The following is a 16,599-nucleotide window of genomic DNA, read 5'->3' on the forward strand; positions in this document are numbered from 1 at the left end:
CAGTAGACAGATATTTTCACATCCCTTCCACCTCCCCTGGTTGGTTTCTTAAGTTTTTTATGAAACTGAGGAACCATGAGCTGACATTGGGCAAGAAGGCGGCAGTCTTGAAGCATCTTAAGAAGTTTAATGTGACAGTACATTTTTAGTACTGCCTGTACCGGGCTCCGTGGATGACATCACCCATGTGTGAGAGTATCTGCCTGCTGTCCTCGGATAACACCTGTTACGGTAAGTAACTATGCTTTTCTGCTGAAAGTTGTTTCAGTCTTTCACATCAACCAAGAAGTTAGTTTTCCTGCAGTTCAGCCGGCGATTTCACCTAAGCAAGTCAGGATATTGCAGAGGCTGAATGTGCAAAGAGTTCTACTCCATTCTCTGGAAAGAACCAATGACTTTTGCCTTTCCAACCATCTGTAGGAGTCACACTACCCCAGGTGGGAAACTCCCCACAGGGACTTAGCAATCACGGGGTATGGAGGGCTATGTATGTTAATGCACACAGTTTAGGCAATAAGATTCTAGAATTAGAGACTGAAATAATGAATGCCGACCTTGACGTGGTGGCAATATCCGAAACTTGGTTCACAGACTCTCATGGGTGGGATACAATTTATTTTGTCAGGACAGAGAGGGAAAGTCAAGGGGAGGGGTGGCACTATGCATTAAAGAAGACATCAAAACTACCAGAATCTCAGATGTCAAGTACACCGGGGAATCCCTCTGGGTGAACCTGGCCAGAGGCAGGGAAAAATGCCTGTATCTTGGTGTAGTATATAGACCTCCAAGACAACTGGAAGACAAAGACTCCGAATTAATTGAAGACATAGAGAATATCACTCTATGGCAGGGGTCTCAAAGTCCCTCCTTGAGGGCCGCAATCTAGTCGGGTTTTCAGGATTTCCCCAATGAATATGCATGAGATCTATGTGCATGCACTGCTTTCAGTGCATATTCATGGGGAAATCCTGAAAACCCGACTGGATTGCGGCCCTCAAGGAGGGACTTTGAGATCCCTGCTCTACGGGGAGATGCTGTTCTGCTAGGGGACTTCAACATGCCTGACGCAGAATGGAACTCATACTCAGCAACAACCAGCGGCAGCAGGAGACTGTTAACATCCATAAAGGGAGCACGACTCAAACAAATGGTATTGGAACCCACTAGGGCCCAGGCTATCCTGGACCTGGTACTCACCAATGGGGATAGTGTCTCGAAGGTCTCAGTAGGAGATACGCTAGCCTCCAGCGACCACAACATGGTGTGGTTCTACCTCAGGAAAGGTTTCCCTAGATCAAGTTTCAAGTTTATCAAGTTTATTATGGGACTTGATAAATCGCTTAATCAAATATTCTAAGCGATGTACATTTAAAATTTACAATATAAATCTAAAATACAGTAACAATATATTATATTACAATGCAGACAATATATTTAAGTAATAACTAAAAAACAATAAATTCAAGATCAAACACGAAAACAAAAGTACTCCTCTTCCGAGGCACTGACTTCAAATGCATGGGAGATTTCGTCCACCGAACACTGCAGAACCAAGCTACGACCGATGATGTGGAAGTTGAGTGGTCATCCCTGAAATCTACCATACATGAAGCGACAAGCCTCTACATTAAATCAGTACACAAACGGCGGAGAAACAACAAACCCCAATGGTACTCCACAGAAATCTCGTACCTCGTCAAGGAGAAGAAAAAAGCATTTATTTCCTACAAACGAACGAAGACTAGAGAAGCTAAACTAGAACATAGGGCGAGGTCTGCAGCGGTCAAAATGGCAGTCAGGGAGGCCAAACTTCGAGTGGAAGAGACTCTGGCAAAGAACATGAAGAAAGGGGACAAATCCTTCTTCAGGTATATTAGTGATAGGAAAAAGAACACAGACGGGATAGTACGCCTTAGAAAACCATATGGGAACTGCGCAGATTCAGATTCCGATAAAGCAGAACTACTGAATGAATACTTCTGCTCGGTCTTCACCTGCGAGGCACCGGGACATGGTCCGCAGTTGCAGGCAAGGCCCAGCGTGGAAGACCCGTTTCAGAATTTCGAGTTCACATCTGGCGACGTCTACTACGAACTGGCAAGACTCAAGGTGAACAAAGCCATGGGACCGGACAATCTATACCCCAGGGTGCTCAGTGAGCTGAATGATGTCCTGGCAGAACTGCTATCAGAACTCTTCAATCTCTCCCTAAGTTCGGGGAGTGTCCCCATAGACTGGAAAACAGCTAACGTCGTTCTACTGCACAAAAAGGGTTGCAGGGCAGAGGCTGCAAACTACAGACCAGTGAGTCTCACATCAATAGTTTGCAAACTCATGGAAACACTAATCAAACGTAAATTAGACGCAATCTTGGATAAGGGGAATCTATGAGATCCCAGTCAACATGGATTCACCAAGGGTAGGTCCTGAAAATCCAATCTCATCAGCTTCTTTGACTGGGTAACAAAAGAGCTAGACTTGGGAGAATCCATGGACGTCGTATACCTAGACTTCAGCCCGCATCGCAGGCTGTTGAGCAAGATGAAATCAATGGGGCTGGGAGAAACACTAACTACATGGGTCAATGACTGGCTGAGTGGCAGACTTCAGAGGGTGGTAGTTAACGGTACCCTCTCTAAAATATCAGAGGTGACCAGTGGAGTACCGCAGGGCTCAGTCTTGGGCCCGCTCCTTTTCAACATATTCATAGGGGACCTAACTCAGGGGCTTCAAGGTAAGGTAACGTTATTCGCTGACGACGCCAAACTGTGCAATATAGTGAGAGACGGCAATTCACCCGATAGTATGACACAGGACCTACATTTGTTGGAGCTTTGGTCCTTGACCTGGCAGCTGGGCTTCAGCGCTAAGAAATGCAAGATCATGCACCTCGGCAGCAGAAATCTGTGCAGAACTTACACCTTGAATGGTGTGACCTTAGCTAGAACTTCAACAGAACAAGACTTGGGAGTGATCATCAGCGTAGACATGAAAACTGGTGATCATGTGGATAAGGCTTCATCTAAGGCAAGACAGTTGTTAGGTTGCATCCGCAGGAGTTTCATCAGCCGGAAGCCTGAAGTCATAATGCCTTTATACAGAACCATGGTGAGACCTCATTTGGAATACTGTGTGCAATTCTGGAGGCCACACTACCGAAAAGATGTGTTGAGAATAGAGTCAGTGCAACGGATGGCCACCAGGATGGTCTCGGGGCTCAAGGATCTATCGTACGAGGAAAGGCTGAAAAATTTGCGGCTGTACCCACTCGAGGAACATAGGGAGAGAGGAGACATGATCGAGACATTTAAGTATATTACTGGCCATATCGAGATGGAAGAAGTGATTCTCTTTCTCAAAGGACTCTCAGCCACAAGAGGGCATCCGCTCAAACTCAGGGGCGGGAAATTTCATGGCGACACCAGGAAATATTTCTTCACCGAGAGAGTGGTTGATCCTTGGAACGAGCTCCTGGTGCAGGTGATCGAGGCAAACAGTGTGCAAGAATTTAAGAGCAAATGGGATGCCCATGTGGGATCCCTTAGAAGGTTAAGCCAAGGGAACCTGTCACCAGGAGTGGGATCCCTAGGATAGTAGACTTGGGGGTGGGTCAGTAGAGTGGGCAGACCTGATGGGCTATGGCCCTTATCTGCCGTCATCTTCTATGTTTCTATGTTTTCTATGAGGCAGACCAGCTTCCAAAGCATCTATTGACAGATGGATTTGCATGGTAATTTTGTTGACGTACATAGACTGTGGCAAGCAGCCACCTATCTTTATCAAAGCTCATTCGACCAGGTGTGGTGTCTTCATGGGCAGAGGCCCAGGCAGTTCTACCTGAAGACATTTGTAGAGCAGCTATCTGTTCTACTTTTCATACTTTTACAAAGCTCTACAGATTGGACGTGGCAGCATGGTAGGATATTGCCTTTGAGTCCTTGGTTTTGCAGGAAGGCTCATCTGTCCCAGCCTAGACATCTAGAATTGCTTTGGTACATCGCTTAGTGTACAAACTCCTATGTCTTTGCAACAGAATGGAAGATTAGGGTCTTACCTCAATAATCTTCTCTCTGTTAAATGACAGGAATCTCTGCGGCCCACCATGTCAGTTTTTCAATGCACCAGCTATCTGCCTCAGATAAATCTTTAGTCTGAAACTGGAGTTTTTCTCCTGTTGGATGGATATGGACAGATAAATTGCAAATAAAGTTATGAATTTGTTGAGTGTTGGAGCCCATTTGTTAGGGCTAGTTGCACATAGCAGGTTGGTTTGCTGGTACACCTATGTGGTATGTTCATACTAATTATACTCCTAAACTTACTTGCTCCACTTCATCACTGACGCTGAAATCGTGGATTGAAGACAAAGTTTTATTTTATTTTTCTTTTCAGCTTATGATTTATCTTTAATCTTATCTATTGTTTTGCCTTTTGTCTTTGTTTTGTTCTATTTCTATCATTTAAATTTCTCCAGAATTCTACTGTTCAACGGCTCCCCCTTCTGCTTCTATTCCTTTCTCTCCTCTCTTCTACCTTCCAAAGTATTTAGATCAATGCTGTCTTGTTAAAATGTTTATTTTATTTTTATTTTTCCTCTAACTCTACTTTTCATTTCTCTATTACCCTCCAGGTACTTTAGTTAGATTGTGAGCCTTCGGGACAGTAAGGGAATTTTTCAAGTACCTTTCTTATTTCTAATCTTAATGTATATTTTCTGTAAACCGCTTAGAACCTAACGGATGTAGCGGTATATAAGAAATAAATTACATTACATTATTGTTCTTTTTCATGAGTTACAGAATAGAACAGAAATGTATTGTGTTTTGAGAAAATTCCCTGTGCCCCTCCTTCTGATTTTTTTCTCATAGTGGAGCATGACTGCTTGATACAAACTGAAGAGGGCACTATACTCCACTGGTGAAGGAGGAGGAGCTGAAAGATGTGATTGACATCCTTCTGCCAGCAACTTGCAACCAGGAGATATTCACCTAGCGTAGACTCCTATGTCTACTAACAGAAAAAAGATTATCGAGGTAAGAACCTAATTTTCCATTATCACTTGTTATTTTTCTTTCTTCTTTCTTTTCCCTAATAGATGGAATGTAATTTCTTTTTTTTCTTCTTTTTTTCACTTCTGTTTATTTTCCTTTTCTTGTTGGTTTGTGCCTATAAATCACTTAGTTCTGACTATAATAAGCGGTGTATCAAAAATGAATCTTGAATCACAAATTTTAAAATTTGTTATATGCAGTGTGTATTTTCTACTAACAGTGATGCAGTTTGGCAAGGGGAAATCTTGCTGTTATCGGTTTCTGACCAAAGGACAACAGTGGATTTGGCTTCAGACTTGCTACTATATCACCTACCATCAGTGGAACTCCAAGCCAGAATTCATTGTATGTACACACACTGTGGTGAGGTATGATTACATTTATTAATATTTGCCATAAGGTTCAGTGTCAAATGTTGGGTCTGTATTCAAAGGCTAATCCTTCTTAATGGGTAATTTTTATAAGGGAGCACCTAGTTGAAGAGGTAAAGAAGGTGCCTACTGAGGCATTATTTTATAAAAACACATAGAAACCTATATATTTTTATAAAATATTAGCATGCAGAAATAGTATCCACTTTGTAGTCCTGGACATTTTCACATACTCTTGAAAATACGAAAAAAATTATTTCAAAATAGTGCTTGAGATTTCCTCAGTATTTAAACAGATCCTAAATTTTCAAACTTCCTGATGTGGTCAGTGTTTTGAAAAACAAAAACTGATTTAGGGGTAAATTTTTATTTCCACAAATGTCCAGCAATCTCTGATGCTTCTTCACAAAGAAACAAATGATGAAAGTGGCCAATAAGGAACCAATATATCTAAAATAACCAGTGAGGGGGCAACACATCACTCAGTTCAGTTTATCAGACTAGACCAGGGATGCCCACACTTTTTTGACTCGCGAGCTACTTTTAAAATGACCAAGTCAAATGATCTACCAACAATAAAATTTTAAAAAAACACAACACACACTGTACACATAGAATTATTAATTATCATTCCTATTCTGGGGTTTTTTCAAAGAGGTCAAAGCAGATGACTCTATGCACTGTCACCTCAGTAACAACCATACAAAAATAGACAAATACCCACCCCCCTCCCTTTTTACTAAACCACAATAGCAGTTTTTAGCGTAGGGAGCTGCGCTGAATGCCCAGCGCTGCTCTCAACGCTCATAGGCTCCCTGCGCTAAAAACCACTATTGCGGTTTAGTAAAAAGGGACCATATTGTAAAATATAGACAGCAGATATAAATTCAGACACATTTTGATCACTAAATTTAAAATAAAATAATTTTTCCTACCTTGTCTGGTGATTTCATGAGTCTGTGGTTGCACTTTCTTCTTCTGACTGTGCATCCAATCTTTCTTTCAGCCTGTATGCTTCCTCTCCTCCATACCTCATTTCCTCCCCCAACTTTTTCTTCCTCTCTCCCTGACCTTTCTATCTTTCTCTCTTCATGCCCCCTTTCTTTTTTTCTGTTTCTCTTCTTTCCTTCTGTTTCCCTGCCTGCCCCCTTTCTTTCTTTCTCCCTGCCCTTCCCCAAGCCACTGCCACTGCTGCTGCCATCCGGGAACAGGACCCAAATGCCACCAATGGATAACAGGCCCCAAAGCCACCGCCGCCCCATGTTCTCCCTGCTTCGGGCCGACCAGCATTCCTCTCCCCAGGTAGCGATTGGCTGGCCCGAACTTCCTCTCCGACGCCAGAATTGACGTCGGGGAGAGGAAGACTGATTGGCCCGATAGATCGCCAAGGCAAAGTGAGTCCTGGATGATCGACTCACTTTGCCTTGGCGAGCTACCGGTCGATCGCGATCGACCTATTGGGCACACCTGGACTAGACCATTCAACTCTATAGGAATGTTTGCTCATAATTAAAAAACAAACAAAACAAAAAAGAATCAAGAATTGTGCCCAATTGGCAAAAAATTAGTGAGGTCACCACCCCTGTAATCTACTTATACATGCTCAATAATTCTCTAGAGTAAGCTTTCAAATATATGTCCCATGGTCAACAACCATATCTATCTCTAATGACAGTACCATATACTCCCAAATTTCAAATAGGCTCACTACAAATCCACTTGCCACACCACTTTTTGTTGTTGTTTTTTAGCCCTGAAGCAGTGGAATAACATTCCATCAGCTATTCGTAGTGAGTCCTCATACAAGAATTTTAAAAACCTTCTGAAAACACTTTTTTTGGTGGCAGGATGCAGAATGGTGGTGGGGCGTTAGATACTTAGTGGGTTTACTGGACTAATGAATGCTGCTTTTCTCAGTGTGAATGTTTTACCTTTCCTTTTAAAATTGTAGTTTTTTTCTTATTTTCAGTGCTATTTTAATATGTAAACTCTTTGATCTGTACGACAGCTTTGGCGGTATGGCAAGATTTTAAATAAACATAAACTGGAACTTGTAAACTCTTAATATTCAATTGACTGCAGTGTTTTAACATTCGAGTGTGGATCATCCTTTTGATACATCTTACATAGGGTGCCTGAATCCAAGAACCTATCATGTACATGCATAGAGTACATAGCAAAAATTACCTAGCATGGCACCATGTTTCATTTTGTAGCAGCTTGAGGGGTACAGAAACAATAAGGTGTATATATTCTCAGGCTTCACCTCATAAACCCTCCCTTTTACTAAGCTGTGGTAGAGGCTTTTACTGCAACCTGGAGTGCTGAATGTTCCAATGCTGCTATGATGCTCATAGAATTCCTATGCCCTTTCTAAATATATTTCTAAGGTGCTCTTCAAATACCTTGTCCCACTTTAATGAGTACTTTAAATGGTTCTCTAAACATCTCAACAGACCTCAGAACCACCACTCCCCGTCCCACAAAAGTGTCCCAACGGGGAGATTCAAGTGGTGAACTCCTCACCGGTCTGTTCAATTTAAATAATGTGCAATTCTTATTATATTTTTTTAAAAAGATTTTTAGTATTCACTTATCTCAGTAATGGTGAACTTTCAGTTCTCTATATAGGCTAGCGGTGAGACCCGACATGTTTCAGGAGAGTTTCATCAGGGGTCTGCCCTAAAACAAAATGTTAAACAAATTAATACCCTCACATGTTCTATTACTCTCCCAACCTAATAAAAAACCCAGTTTAGAAACCTTTTTGCTTACCACCACCGCAGTTATCCACCTCTATCCTTCTGTGTTTGTAAGATGGCAGCCACTCTTTGGGGACTCCTTTTATATTCATTTCCTGCTATGAGCCCGCCCCCTCCTATATACGGTTGGTCCGGGAAGAACCCATCCTCCTGCCCCACGGGCGGTTGGAACTCCCGAACCAGATTTAACATGCTGTTTAACTTGATCAATATCTCACGGGTAACCTGGTCTAGAACAAAGAAGTCCACTCAATCTCCATATTCATCCTGTGAGGGACTACTGTTCCAAACAAAAAAGGAATATCAGTTCCTGATCCAGAAGCACCCTAGGATCCCTCAGATTCATTTTGTCCCCAAAATTCATAAAGGCATCAACCCCCCCACCTGGTCACCCCATTGTGAACACACGACAATCAGTTCTGGATCCTTTATCCAAGTTTGTAGATTGGTTTTTATGTACTGAAGCAGTTAAAGTCAAATCTACATTGTAGCGGTGTCTACATTGAGGGAGTCAGCCGGAGGAAAGGGCAGGAGGCTGTAAGCTCCTGCCCTAAAATGCTGGACTGCCGAAGGAATTAGGTTGGGGGGGGAAGGCGGGTATTCGTTCTATAAGACGCACCCTTATTTCCAACCAATTTTTTTGGGGGAAAAAAGTGCGTCTTATAGAGCAAAAAATATGGTATTTTGTATTAAAGTTTTGAGATTGTGGAACGAATAGTCTTGAGTTTCCATTATTTCCTATGGGGAAATTTGCTTTGACATACGAGTGCTTTGAATTACAAGCATGCTTCTGGAACAAATTATGCTTGCAAACCAAGGTTTTACTGTATATCATATCCCATCCCATTTCCATTTCTCTTTTAATAAAAGGATCCCTAAAAGTTGAATTTGGAAGCTTCAGATATTTATGATAGTGGCCAACAGGCATATTTTAGAGAATTTTATAGACAGCCATTTATAAAATTACTCCACATGTGTGTTTATATATATATATATATAGAGAGAGAGAGAGAGAGCAACCAGTTTGGTGCACCTAAATTTGGGCACGTTAACAAACTGTCAACTATCAAATGGTTGCTAACAACCAATTATTGAAGTTTAATTAGAACCCACTAAAATTTGTGCACGCTATTCTATAAGGCAGTATGGCTATAAGCATGTCAGGGGTATTCCAAGAAATTGTGCTGGTAGTAATAGAATACTGGCTCAGCATTTACATCTGGTTTCAGCAGGTATAACTAAGGCACTTCAAGTTTGTTTGCAAAGTCAGCACAAAGTGCGATTCTCTGTGTTCTTTAAAACATCTTCAATTAATTCTAAATGCTAGTGTGAAATTAATTGATTCAAAAAGCATGATCATGTTACCCTGCTTCTTTACAACCAAAATCCAATTTTGTATGTTGTAAAATGTTCAAAATTGTATTTTTTTTACTCACAATTTAAATCATCCTTAAGTTATATTATTTTTAATCTTTTGTTCACTGCATTGAACTTACGGTTATGCAGTTTATAAGTACAATGTTATGTTATGTAAGCCATTCTTTGCTAATTCCCTGCCAACCCAGACGCATTTTACGTCATCCTTGTACTAATCAACTTGAGATACCCTCAGTGAGAAAATTAATTTTGCCTTTTTTTCAGGATTCTGCTTTTTGCTGTATGGTTCCTACTTTATAGAATATGCTTCCAACAGGAATTTGTCTGGAACCTTCTTGACTAAATTTAACGATCTTTTGAAGACCTGGCTTTTTACTTGTGCTTTTGTTGATTTTATTGCTCAATATTTTTTTTTCTTTTTCTTTTCTCATTTTATTTTTTTAGAAATATATTTTTCCTCTTACCTTATGTGTTCTATTATTCATTTTCTTTGGATTAAGATTGTTGTCCTATTTCATTCCCTTCCCTTTTTTTGGTTCTTAATGGTTTTATGGTTTGTTTTTACTTGAATGTTTTATTTTTCTGCACTTTTTAATATATACACTGATATGATCTTTTTGAATAGTGGTATATTAAATTTTGTATAAATAAAGAGTGTGCACCCTTTGTAGAATCACATTTAGCATCAGTCTTTTCCAGCGCTCATTTTTATAGGTACCTGCACTCTTTGTGTGTGTATGCCCTCTTAAACTAAACTTCCTGTTATAACATTATGCAATAGAACCACTATATCATGGGATCTACCAAGTATGTCAGACAAAACTTGTAAGTATCAAAAATGAGATACCTTGAAATGTAGGACATATTGTATTATAGTTAGAATTAAACAAACTGAAAGTCAAGAGGGATTGGAACCATGGAAATAATAGTGCATTATGAAATCTACATAGGAAAGGGCAATGAAAGGACACATAGAGCTGGAGCCTGTAAGAAGTGGATTAATTATGGGCTGTTCAGCACATGAATGAAAACAGATGTGACTGAGATTATAGTCATAACTGTGCAATAAATGTAGTGTTTTGTCTTGGAGTAATAGATTCCATAAAACCAGAGGTGGAAATTCTTTATCTATGCATTTTTTTGTTCATTTTGTTTAATAGTTACACAGATGTCCAAGTGGAAAGGAGACAGAAATTGAGTTTGGAAGACTCGGCTCCAAAAGTAATTGTCCCTTCACCACTAAAGGTATGCATAGCTTCTTAAGAAAGTAATTACAAAATGGACTGTACCAAGAGAGAATGTGGTCAGCCATGCAGTAGGTACAGATTTGCAAGATACAATAGATGAGTGGGGGTGCAGCATATAGAAAGGTGACATTTCTGAATGCTTTAAAGGAACGCCTCACATTGTATAGCTACTTTACATTGACTCTTGATTTGCTAGTTTGTTTAAAACTTAAGTATAGACTCAAATTTTATTTGCTGTATTACTTTTATTTATTCCTTTCCTAATATAACTCCAGGTGATGTACCATATATACTTGAATATAAACCAAGCTAACCTTTTCCCTCCCAAAAAGGAGGAAAAAAGGTTTACTCGAATATAAACAGAGGTTAGAAATTTGGGTTATATGAGTGTCGTTTGTCAGGGATTATGCCATAAGTAATTACAAATTTTTCAATTGGGGCTGTTTTGAGTCCTAAAAAGCTGAAGGAGAGCTGACAAATATTTTCCTACTTGCGGCCACAACACCAACCAAAGTTTCTGGACTTCTATCCCCATCAGAACACCTGGCCTTAGTCACACATGCAGAAAAAACCCTTTTCAAATAAAGCCCACAAACTAAAAGTACTACTGTACATTAACGAAACACTAATATGCCAGACTCTGTACACCACAAGAGAAATAGAAAGAAATGTCCAAAATAATAAAAACAACAGATGTAAATTTTCAAAATTGACATATTTCAATCACTAAATTGAAAATTAAAACCATTTTTCCTTCATTTGTTATGTGGCAATTTTATTTTTCCGATCTTCTTGTTCCATCTGTGCTCTTAACTCTATTTTCATGGTCTCCTTATGCATTTGCTGTTTCTTTCCTCTCCTCCTTCACCTCCTGCACTACATCCATCTTTGGCACTCATTTTCATATTCAGTTTTCTTCCATCTTTCTGCTTCCATCTCAAATCTATCTTTCCAGTGCAATAGGTGAGACATTAGAGACCATAGGATTATTTCCCCTTACTCGCATGAGTTGCAGAAGAGAACTATAAGTTTTTCACTTCATCTCTAGGGTACATCATAGGCTAGCTTAGCTCCTTCCATCAGTTTTTGTCTTCTGCATGTGGTTGCAAGGTGTTAGTTCTGCTTGCTCCAATTTCCCCCCCCTTCCTTCCCTCATGCCCAGCATCTTTTCTGTGTCCTGCTCCTCCCCGTGTAAGAATCTCCTCTCATTCTTTTCCTCATACCCAACATACCCTGTGTCTAGAATACCCTACATTCCTTTCTTTATCAAGCATCTCCTGTGTATCTAAAATCTTTCACCATTCCTTCCCTTATAACTAGCATGCCCTCTCTATGCTGTGTTACTCCCTGTGTCCAGCATCCATCCATCCCTTATTTCTTCCTTCATGTCCAGCATACCTTCCCTATATCCCCCAATCCTGCACCTCCTCTTTATCTTTCTCTTTCTCCTTATTCCCACTTTCTCCTCAGTGCTCTCTTCAACATCTTCCTGTCCCCTGCAACAGCTCCCTCACCTGCAGTCCCCACCAGATCACCCAAAGACGCCCAGCATCATGTTGAGAATGAGAGGTCCTGCACTGCCTTTTAAGAATTAGGTCCTTGCAGCCAGATATGATGCATGCTGCAGCAGCAGCTGCACAAGATGGACAGCCACTGCTGGGTGGGCCTGGGACGAGAGTGAATAGACCCAGGCCCACCTGTGACTACGCCCCTAGTTCAGGTAGATCTCTTACCTCTTCTTCCGTAAAAACAAAAGTAAAGAATTCATGTTCTTATCCTCCCTGAGTGTCCCTTTTGCTCTTTGATGATCAAACAGTCCCACAGATTCCCTCACAGGTTTTCTGTTTCTGATGTACCTTTGCCACCAATCCTTTTAGCTTCTTTTTAACCATTTTCCTTATTTTATCGTAGTCGCCCTTTTGAAAGTTAAATGTTGTTACAGTAGATTTGTTTAGTGATTTTACTTTAGATGTCAGCTCAAATTTGATCATGCTACAATCACTGTTTCCAAATATTAACTCTCATAATATGCCCTGCATGCCACTAAGGACTAAATCTAAACTAGCTCCCCCTCTTGTCAGTTCCTGGACCAGTTGCTCCAAGAAACAGTCATTTATGACATCTAGGAATTTTACCTCCCTAGCACTCCCAGCCAATAGTAGGGTAATTGAAATCAAAATCTATAATTTACACACTTGGCTATATCTAGATGCTGACCCCAAAGCTTACTCCTCAGTAAGCTAGTAATCCCATAACCAACTATACAAAAAAATGTACAGAAGACCAAAAATAAAAGAAGTGGAGAGAAAGACCTCAGTAAAGCTTCATGGGTCAGAAACAACTCCACTTCTGTCAAATATAATTCTCATCATACAGTTGGTTTATGGCTGGCTTTAAGGAGAAGACTTAAGGTGTTCAGCCACCACCTGACAGGAAATTCCTGTTTCACTGATCAACTCTCTGCCTTTCATCAGGGTTGGGATGGACCAGCTGGTTTTAATGCTGTGCAGTCAAGCTAAATTCAGCATTCTGTTTCTTCCTCCCATATGGGCTGGAACCTCAATGCTGTGCCAAAAGAAAATGGGCAGGGTCCAAAAGTATTGATTTCATTACACTCTCAAATCCTATCCCTTGGTGAATAATGAGTAATCGGACAAAAGTATACTTGGGCCAAGCATGACTGTTATTTTTACTTTTTTTGTATTTCAGGAGAAATATTTAAATTTAGACAGTGAACAGCACTTTACTGCACTTGAAGTAGATGCCTCGATTCTCAACAGAAGCCATACACCTTCAGTGTCTTCTAGGAGTTCTCACAAATCTTCTCAAACTCCAGTGTCAGAACCTGCATGTACGTGATGTTCTCTTGTAGCTGAACTGTTGTTCCATCAATTCAATGAAAATACCAAGTGAAAGGGTAGAATCTTGATTATCACACATCTCTGTAAGAGCCACTTTCTATTTTTGTTGATTATTTTTTAAGAACTGAAGTAAATGTCCATCATTTATAAAAGATATCGCTCATTTTTTGAATTTGTTGGCTGATGTTAGCAGCGAGTCATTCCTGTTTTTTTAATGATGACTCTGGAGGTAGCTTCATTGCATTACATAGGATGAAGCTCTACAGTTTATACAGTTTTAGATTCTAGAAACAGAAGTAACCCCAGTGTCTCCCACATTCATTTTCCAAAATAGCAGTATCTGCCCCTTAGCAGTAGTTTCTATGGGGAGGGATTTGTCCCCTTACCATTATATCACCAGGTAGTGGTTGTTGGAGGGAAGGAGTTTTCAACATTGGCCCTTGTTAGCTACAGCCTGGGAGCATTAGTTCACATATTAGTACGATGACCCTTCCAATGAAACATTAACTTCTTCTATTTCTTTTACATAATATGAGCTGCTTTGCATGCATTTGCATGGGTCATAGTAAATTATTTTTATTACCAACTTGGGTCAGACTTTTTTTTGCAGTAAACTGCATTATTGGCAAATAATGTGCATTGTCACCAATGATTTTGTGCCATCTGAGCCATTAAGGGCTAAATTCTATGTATAGTGCCCATAAAAGCACTATTCCATAAACCACACTTATAGGTGCAGTTTACAGAATAGAGCTTACACTCGAGAAATGTGATTAAATTTAGGTGTGGCCGTTTGCACCAATGAAAACATGAGGCAAATGTCCATGGAGGCCTTAATTCTGTAATTACACGTGTAATTTAAAGGAACGCCTCTGATTTGCCCATGCCCCACCCATTTCTGCACCTCCTTTTGTGACTTGTACCTAAATTTATGCATCTAACCCTTAATTGATTCTAATTAATGCAAGTAATTGCTTGTTAAAATGCCAATTATCAGTGCTAAATAGCTTGTTCAGTTAAATTACGTGTACAATTTGGGCACATGACCAAGTGCAATTTCTGGAATTTTTTAAATAGAATTAGGATTAATTGGGCAATAGTGTGCCCTATGGCTCTATAAACAGTGCCTAAGCATAGGCGCCAAGGAATGCGGCACGTATCACATGTCATTCTTAAGTTAGGTGCCATTTATAGAATTATACTTAGAGGTACCTAAAGTGGACTTAGGCACCGTAGGTGTCTTAACTTTAGGTGCACTCTGTGCCAGGGTTTTCTTGGCTCAAATACCAGTGCCTAAGTCCAAAACAGGTACCTACATGCCAAACATGCCAACAATCATGTCTACTTTCTGGTAGGCTCCTACTATCCAATAAATTTTAATTTAAGCCAATTATGAGGTGATAATTGATTCTTATCAGCGCCGATTAAGCTTTTTAAATAAGTTAGGTGATCGGCTTGTTGTGCCAATCTAGGAGCATAACTTTAAGCATCTTTCATAGAATCTGAGCCTATTTTCATAACAAAGCTTAGTAAATACATCTCATAGTACATGCAGTTGTTTGATTTGTGGTGGACACAAAGTTGAACATTGCTGGTACAGACAACCTTATAGAATGGCAAAAAACCCAACTAGACATGAAGAAATGAATAAATCAGTGGTTCCCAAACTGTGGATCGGGATCCCAAATGGGGGTCACAGAAACAAGTCTGATTCCTCTATGACTACAGTACATTCAATAGTAGCAGTCAACATGGGAACCTGTGAGTAGTGACCCTATTCCGTCCTCCTGTGTGGGTTTCCTATTTCTCATGCAGAGTACTGAGATCTGTGAGTGCACACTGGCAAACAGGGCCCTATACTGATTGCTGCTACTGATGCCACCACTGCTGCTCTTGTATATTAATGAAATGGGGATGGGGAGAGATGTGAAGATGTACTATTTTGTTTTCATCATTATCTAAGGTCACATGAATTTTTGAGTGTTAAAATGGAGTCATATTAGAAAAATGTTTGGGAAGCTGTTGAATAAATCTTTAATCTTACTCTTTTTTTTTTTTTTTTTAAGAAACTGTATATGGTTTCCTGTTGAACTGTAATAATTTGCACTTTACCTTCAGAATTCTTATATTTTGACTAATCAGAAATAATCCAGATTTGATTTTCATAGTACTAAGTTTCAGCATTCTAGACTTTTCATGAAAGAATCCTGAAATATTCTGAACTTTTCATGAAAGAATCCTGAAAAATAATTGCCTGAAAATAGGTAGAACTGTTTCTAAGAAATACTTCAGGATGCAATGCCATACCTTTCCAACAGAAAAGAAGCAAGAAAATGTTCCTCAGGGTTTATTGCATCAGTACTTCTCAACCTAGTCCTTGAGACCCCACTAAGTCAGTCTGGTTTTCAGGACATCTACAATGAATACTCATAAGATATGCTCTACTTGCATACACTTCCTCCAATGTATGCAAATATTAAGATGTCTTTTAACATGTATTTTGTTGACTTTGTAAGTAGCATACTATGAAATAATGTGTACTGTTGTTTTTACTGCTGTAATTGTCTATTGTCTATGCCTAGGCTATTCTTGCTGTACACTACCTTGGATGAATTCTTTCACAAAGTGGTAAATAAATTTCATACATAATATTTCAGGATAGCCTGAAAAACCGATCTTTCGGCTGAGTCCCATGTACTAGATTCAGAACCATTGCATTTCAACTTTATTGGCCAGTTCTTATTGTGTCATGGGCAATGTGCCACTTTTTAATTACATGCTGTTTGATGTTATAGCCACACCAACAACGTTGATTGTCAAATCCAGCACAGTCCACATCCAGCGAACACCCAGTCAGTCAGTCAGTCAGGATTTAACCATGCAAAGACTCAATCAGCCTGCCTCAGTTCAGGTAAGAGTAAAATCATTTC

At 39.9% G+C, this 16,599-nt stretch overlaps 1 protein-coding gene across 2 annotated transcripts in view; it reads left to right on the forward strand.

Annotated features, from left to right (window-relative positions):
- NPAS2 (neuronal PAS domain protein 2) overlaps positions 1-16,599 on the forward strand; it is a 363,736-nt gene that overhangs the window by 267,346 nt on the left and 79,791 nt on the right. For both annotated transcript variants that reach the window (XM_033949438.1, XM_033949439.1), the window contains exons 11-14: positions 5,272-5,419; positions 10,722-10,806; positions 13,518-13,659; positions 16,465-16,580. In XM_033949438.1, the coding sequence (XP_033805329.1) occupies positions 5,272-5,419; positions 10,722-10,806; positions 13,518-13,659; positions 16,465-16,580 (491 nt within the window). The remainder of the gene's footprint in view (positions 1-5,271; positions 5,420-10,721; positions 10,807-13,517; positions 13,660-16,464; positions 16,581-16,599) is intronic.

This window comes from Geotrypetes seraphini, chromosome 6, assembly GCF_902459505.1.
Source record: "Geotrypetes seraphini chromosome 6, aGeoSer1.1, whole genome shotgun sequence".
NCBI classification, from domain to species: Eukaryota; Metazoa; Chordata; class Amphibia; order Gymnophiona; family Dermophiidae; genus Geotrypetes; species Geotrypetes seraphini.